The 6,000-nt window shown below is 66.2% G+C and overlaps 1 protein-coding gene across 1 annotated transcript in view; it reads right to left on the reverse strand.

Annotated features, from left to right (window-relative positions):
• Nucleotides 1–4,948, reverse strand: part of IRS2 (insulin receptor substrate 2) — a 30,159-nt gene extending 25,211 nt beyond the window's left edge. The window contains 2 exon segments of the mRNA XM_049834058.1: nucleotides 1,312–3,133; nucleotides 3,135–4,948. Of these exon segments, the coding sequence (XP_049690015.1) occupies nucleotides 1,312–3,133; nucleotides 3,135–4,844 (3,532 nt within the window). The 5' untranslated portion in view covers nucleotides 4,845–4,948.
• Between the last annotated feature and the right edge of the window lie 1,052 nt (nucleotides 4,949–6,000).

Below are 6,000 nucleotides of genomic sequence, written 5' to 3' on the forward strand. Positions count from 1 at the left end.
ATCAACTAGCTACTAAGAAAAAAGAAAAAAAACTGCAAGTGGCTCTTACAAACTCTCGCTGTTTGCTTACTGTTGATGACCTCCATCAGCACTGTGAATACAGAAGCAATACCTATTCACCTCCAAGCAACTGCTTTTACGAGGTATGTCATTTTACCAAGCTAGACCCATAAACACATATTACAGCTATACATGCATATGGGTTTAAAATACCGTGTCTTGCATAAATTCAAGAGCAAAGAGAATCCCTGCGGTGTCTCATCATTAACTTTTCATCCCTGACAGACTGGCTGTTCTGCGCCCTCCCTCAACCAGCCCCCAGTTGTGTACAAATTCTCACTCACTAAGAGGAGGCAGGCTGCTATTTTGGGGGGTGGGGTGGAAGTGGGGGTGCATTTCTTTGTTTTGGGGTTTTTTTTTTTTTAAACAGCAAAAGTAGCACCTCAACAAAGGAACAGCTAACATAATCAAATCCCAAATTCTCCCTCACCCCAAGTTTCAGCTTTCTTCGGTTTGCTGTTGTCTTTGAACACCCAGCATTTGCAATCTGTATAAAAGCAAGGCAACCAACTGGTCATTTGGGCTGGGACTGAGCTGCCAGCTGGAACGCAGTTAGGCACCACCATAGGGTGGGCCTTGAAATGAAATGTGCGATACAACATGCAACAGCTCATGCCTATAGTGAATTCTGGAAAGAATTTTTTTTTTTTTTTTAAATTCACATTCCATGCTCACCATGATTCACTGTTAAAACTTTTGCGAGAGATAAGATGTTTCAAAAGCAAGATATTAAATTTATCCTTCTCATTTTAGTAGGATTGACCTTCCCAGCCAAAGAGCCAAGGATTTTTTTTTTTTGTAATCTGATGTCCTCAGTCCAACAACCCTGTTTTTTAACTCCATCATTTTACATTTTTAAATAGCATTTAGAAGCTGCATTAACATAAACTATTTTGGTCACGTTTTCCAAACACTTTCCAAAATCTTACATAAGAAAACTCTGAAATACAGCCCAAACATAGCAACCGTGTAAACATTAGCTTCTGTTGGGGTACCCAGAAGTATACACTCATAATAATAGCACAGAATTCAAACGTGAAGAAATATCCCAAAATTGAACTTTTTCTCACACAAAGAGCCAGCGAGTTCCTCCAAGACCGTTTATTCCAGGATGTGTCGGGGGGGAAAAGGAATCTTTAAGAAAGCGAGGAGGGACAGGGCCCTACCCCACACCACACAACCCCGCGGTGAGGAACAAACACCAAGCACAAACACGCGGTGGCACAGGCACTCTCAGACGTAGCTACTCACCTTTCACAGCACTCGCTTCTTTCAGGTTGTGAGACAGAAAGTCTATGCTGGCATAGGCGCTCATCTCCACGCCGTTGATGCCGCCGTTCAGGACGTGCCTGGCTCTCGACCTGGCTCTGTCACAGTTTGCCAGGGTCCCGTCCACCACGTCGATGGCGATGTAGTTGAGGCCGTTCTGGAAGCCAGCCGAGGTCTCCCGGCACATGGGGCTGCTACCCTGCTCCTCCTCCAGGCCTTCGCTTTTCCTGAGGGACACGTTCTCCACCGAGGCCGAGTTGTGCCGTTTGGGGTTGTGTGCGAAGGAGGGGGACACGGGGGTCACAGTGGTGGTGGAGGAGAAGGTTTCCGAGCTGTGCCTCCTGCGCCCCTGGGGATCCGCCCGGATGACCTTGGCCCCCCGGTTCGGGTCCGGGGGAGGGCTGGAGAGGATGAAAGCCTCCACCCCGGAGAGGGTGAGCCTCTTCACCCCAGCCGTGGGGCTGTCGACCCGGGCACTTTCTGGCTTCTGAACGATGGGTTGGGGTGGGGTGGTGGCCATGCCAAAGGTCATCTCGGTGTAATCCCCGCCGTCGGACGGGCTGGACGAACAGGCCACCCCCACAGCTGCCTTCAGGTAGCGCCCCTCGGGCTGGCTGGTGCTGGAGGAAGAGCCTGGCGAGAGCGCTTCCAGGGAGCCCACCGAGACCGTGCCCGACTGGGAGGGCGACTGCGACCCGAAGTCGATGTTCATGTAGTCGGAGAGAGGGGAGCGCCTCTGCCCCGTGCCCGAGCCCAGGGAGGAGGCCGGGCTGTCGGCGGGCAGCGAGGGGGGCGAATAGACGGCGGCATCCCCGAAGTCGATGTTGATGTACTCGCCGGGGCTCTTGGGCTCGGGCGGCAGAGGGTGCTCGTTCATGCTGGGCAGCATCGTCCGCAAGGTCTCCAGAGAGAGGCGGCTGGGCCGGGCCGCCCGCTGGCACCGCTGGCTCAGGAAGCTCTCGGTCCGGCTGTGCCGCAGGGGCGAAGGCACCGTGTGGCTGGAGGGGGTGAAGGTGCCGGCGGGCGACCGGCCCGCTCCGCACACCGCCTCCTCCGGGATCGTCCTCCCCGGGGAGTTCATGAAGACGTACTGGTCGCTGTCCTTCGCCGGGCCCTGGCTCTTGTAGGAGCGGGGTAAGGAGCTGTACGAATAGCAGCCGGGCTTGGGGGGCTCGCCAGGCCCGTGCCCCGAAGGGGCAAAGAAGAAGTCCGGGGGGGTGAGGGAGGGAGCCTGGGGCCCGTGCTGGGGGTCCCGGGGGGACATATTGATGTAGTCGCCGCAGCTCAGCCTCCCGTCCGAGCTCTCCACGGAGAGCCTGGAGCCGCACCACATCCGCATGTACCCGCTGTCGTCGGGGGAGCTCTCCCCGGGTGAGCTGGTCTTGTAGCCGCTCCTGTTCCCGGGGGACCCGCCACCCAGCCCCGCCCGGGGCTGCAGGATCTGCTTGGGGGCGGACACGCTGGTGGGGCTCATGGGCATGTAGTCATCGCCGCCCCGGCTTCCCTGCCCCAAGGCGGCGGCCACGCCGGGGGTCATGGGCATGTAGCCGTCGTCATCTCCCCCCCCTCCTCCTCCTCCTCCTCCTCCGCCCGCGGCCGGCGGCCCCAGGTTGGTGCTGCTGCTGCCGGAGCTGCGGTGGGAGCCGATCTCGATGTCCCCGTAGTCCTCGGGGTAGGGGGTGTAGGTCACTTTGGGGGAAGCCCCGGCTTGGCAGGAGGGGAAGAGGCGGCCGGCACTGCCGGCGAAGGTGGCGCGCATCAGCGTGTACTCGTCGAGGGAGGCGGAGGAGACCTGCGGCGGGGGGGGGCCGCTGCCGGCACGGGGTGGTCAGGGAGTAGGTCCGCTTCCGATGGCCCCGGTCGGCCGCGGCGTCGGGGCAGGGCCGGTAGCAGAGGCGGCCGCTCGGGGGCCGCTCCATCGCCATGTAGCCGTAGAGGTCGGTGCCGCCCCCGGGGTCCCGCACCGGGGGGGTCTCGGCCACCGACTCGGGGGTGTTGCTGCGGTTGCTGGCGGTGGAGGAGGAGGAGAAGGGCCGCAGGTCGCCGCCCGGGCTGGAGCCGTACTCGTCGAAGGACATGAAGCCGGCGTCGCTGGGGGAGCCGGAGACGGAGGCGCTGCCGCTGGACGGGCGCTGCGGGTGATGCGGGGGGGCCGCCTCGGAGCCCAGGCCGCTGCTGGAGGAGAGGCTGACGGGGCTGGTGGCGGAGGGGGGCGAGTGGGAGGCGGGCATGGACATGGAGCGGCTGCTCTGCAGGCCGCCGCCGGCCAGCACCGGCAGCAGCTTCCCCGCCTGCCGGCCCCCCCCGCCGCCGCCGCCGCCGCTAAGCGTGTGCGAGCGGCTGAGGGGGGTCCGCACGGGGCCCGGGCTCATGGGGCTGCCGGCCGCCGAGCCCACCCGGCAGCCGTCGCCCTCGCTGGCCGTCCGCACCCGGCACGGCGTGCACTTGCTGCCGGCGCCGGCGGCGAGGCTGTCGGTGCGGGAGCGGCGGAGCAGGCCGGTCTGGCTGGGGGGCAGGTTGACCAGGTGGTGGTGCCGGCGGCCGGGCACGGTGATGGGGTGGGTGGCGGAGGCGCCGCCGCCGCCGCCGGGCCCGGCGGCCCCACCGGAGGAGGAGGAGGAGGAGGACTGGCTCTTGCTGCGGGGCCGGAAGGCGTACAGCTCCTTCAGCGCCTTCATGGCCTCCAGGATGGTCTCGTGGATGTTCTGGGCCACCACCGAGTCGTCCGCCTGCATCCAGAGCTCGCCGGGGCCGGTGGCCGCCGAGCGCCCCACCTCGATGAAGAAGAAGCTGTCGGAGTGGCCGCAGCGGCGGATGTTCATCAGCTGCAGCGTGACCGAGGGCAGCTCGCAGTTGAGGCGCACGAAGCCGATGGTGCGGGCCGAGAGGCAGAGCCGGTGGACGCCGGTGAGGTTTTTGCTCTGCCCCAAGCCCTTGGGCTTCAGCGTCACCTGCCAGACCTCCCGGTAGGCAGCGGCGGCCGGGGCGATCAGCCCGTAGCTGAGGTCCTCGCCGGCGGCGGCCAGGGAGGCGGCGGCCGCGCCGCAGGAGGCGGAGAAGGGGGAGGCGAGGTGGCGGTGGGGGGACCCCTGGCAGGCCGCCTTGCCCTCGTTGAGCAGGTCGGTGAACGCCCGGTACCAGCCCTCCTGCTCCTGCTCGTTCTCGGCCGCCACGGCGAAGTACTCGTCCTTGGTGTAGAGGGCGATGAGGTACTTGTGCTTGGCGTCCGCCCGCTTGTTGATGTTGAGGCAGGAGTCCAGGGCGATCACCCGCTTGGGCGCCCCGGACTTGTTCCTCCATTTCTTCTCGCTCTCGTAGTACTCCAGCCGGGCGCCCCCCGCCTCCTCCCCGCCGCCCGGGCCCCGCAGCACGAAGAAGCGCTTGTGGCCGTGCTTCTGCTTGCGCAGGTACCCGCACTTCCTCACGCCCTGGTTGTTGTTGTTGTTGTTGTTGAGGTTGGGGCCGGGCGGGGAGCTCAGCGGGGGCAGCAGCCCCAGCACGGCGGGGCTCGCCATCCCCGGCCCCGCGGCGGGAACGCCGCCCGGCTCCTCTCGCTGCCGCCGCCGCCGCCGCCGAGCGGGGCTGGGGGCCGAGCGCCGCCGAGAGCGGGAGGGGGGTGGGGGGGTAGCGGTGGCGGGAAGCGGGTAAAATAAAGTTATTCCTCCGCAGGGAAGAGCGCGGCTGCCCGGAGCCGCAGCGGGGTCCTCCGCCGTCGCCTCTAGGCAGCGGGCGCTGCCGGCGGCCGCCCGGCGTCCTCCCCGGCTCGGGTACCGGCGGCTGCGCCGCTGCCGCTCCCCGGCCGCTGCTGCTGCTGGTGGTGCTGCTGCCGCTGCTGGTGCCGCCGCGGCTGCTGCCGGCGCCGGCGGGAGTTTCGCCGTAAGTAACACATCGCGCACCGAGTGCCCCAACTAAAGAGCAAAACAACACGTGACCGCCGCCTTACCGAGACGCTCACACACCGAGACGGGGCGGGGCGCGGCCGCCGCCGGCGCCGCCCCGCATTGGCCACCGCGCCGCGCGAAGGACGGCTCCGCCCGCCAATGGGACGGCGGGGCGGGCCCTGGGGTGCGAGGCGGCGCGCCGCCGTTGGGCGGTGGGAACCTCGCCCCCCCACCCCTCTCCCGCCCCTCCGCGGCGGGCGCGTTCCCGCCCACAGCCTCCAGCCCCCCTCAGGCGCGGCGGGACCCGCCTGCCGCCCCCCCCCCTCCGCCTCAGCGCACACAGCGCGGAGCGCGCCGGGGCCGCGGGCACGGCGGGGAGAGCCGGTGCGGCCATCGAGCCCCCGCTGCTGTCCCTCGCCATCCATCGTAGCCCCGGCGGGCGGCACGCCGGGGGCGGGGTGGGGCGGGGGGGCGCACCGGCGTAGCTCGCCGCTGCCGCCATCAGGTGTTGCCGACCCGCCCGCCGCGGGCCCCTCGCCCCCGGAGGGGAGCGGAGCTTCCGGGCGCGCGTGTGCGCGCGCCATCCCACCCCCCCCCCCCCCCGCACTCCCACACCACACGCGTGTGTGCGTCAGCCTTCCTCGCACACGCACGCACGGCGGCTCCCAGCTGCCCCCCCCCGCCGTTCCCGCGCTCCTCCACCCGGTGTGTCAGCCCGTGGCCGCCCCCACCTCACCCGCCTCCGCTTCCCCCCCCCCCCCCCCGAAGGACTCGGGGAGTCGCGGCTCCC

This window comes from Accipiter gentilis, chromosome 31 (genome assembly GCF_929443795.1).
Source record: "Accipiter gentilis chromosome 31, bAccGen1.1, whole genome shotgun sequence".
Classification (NCBI taxonomy): domain Eukaryota; kingdom Metazoa; phylum Chordata; class Aves; order Accipitriformes; family Accipitridae; genus Astur; species Astur gentilis.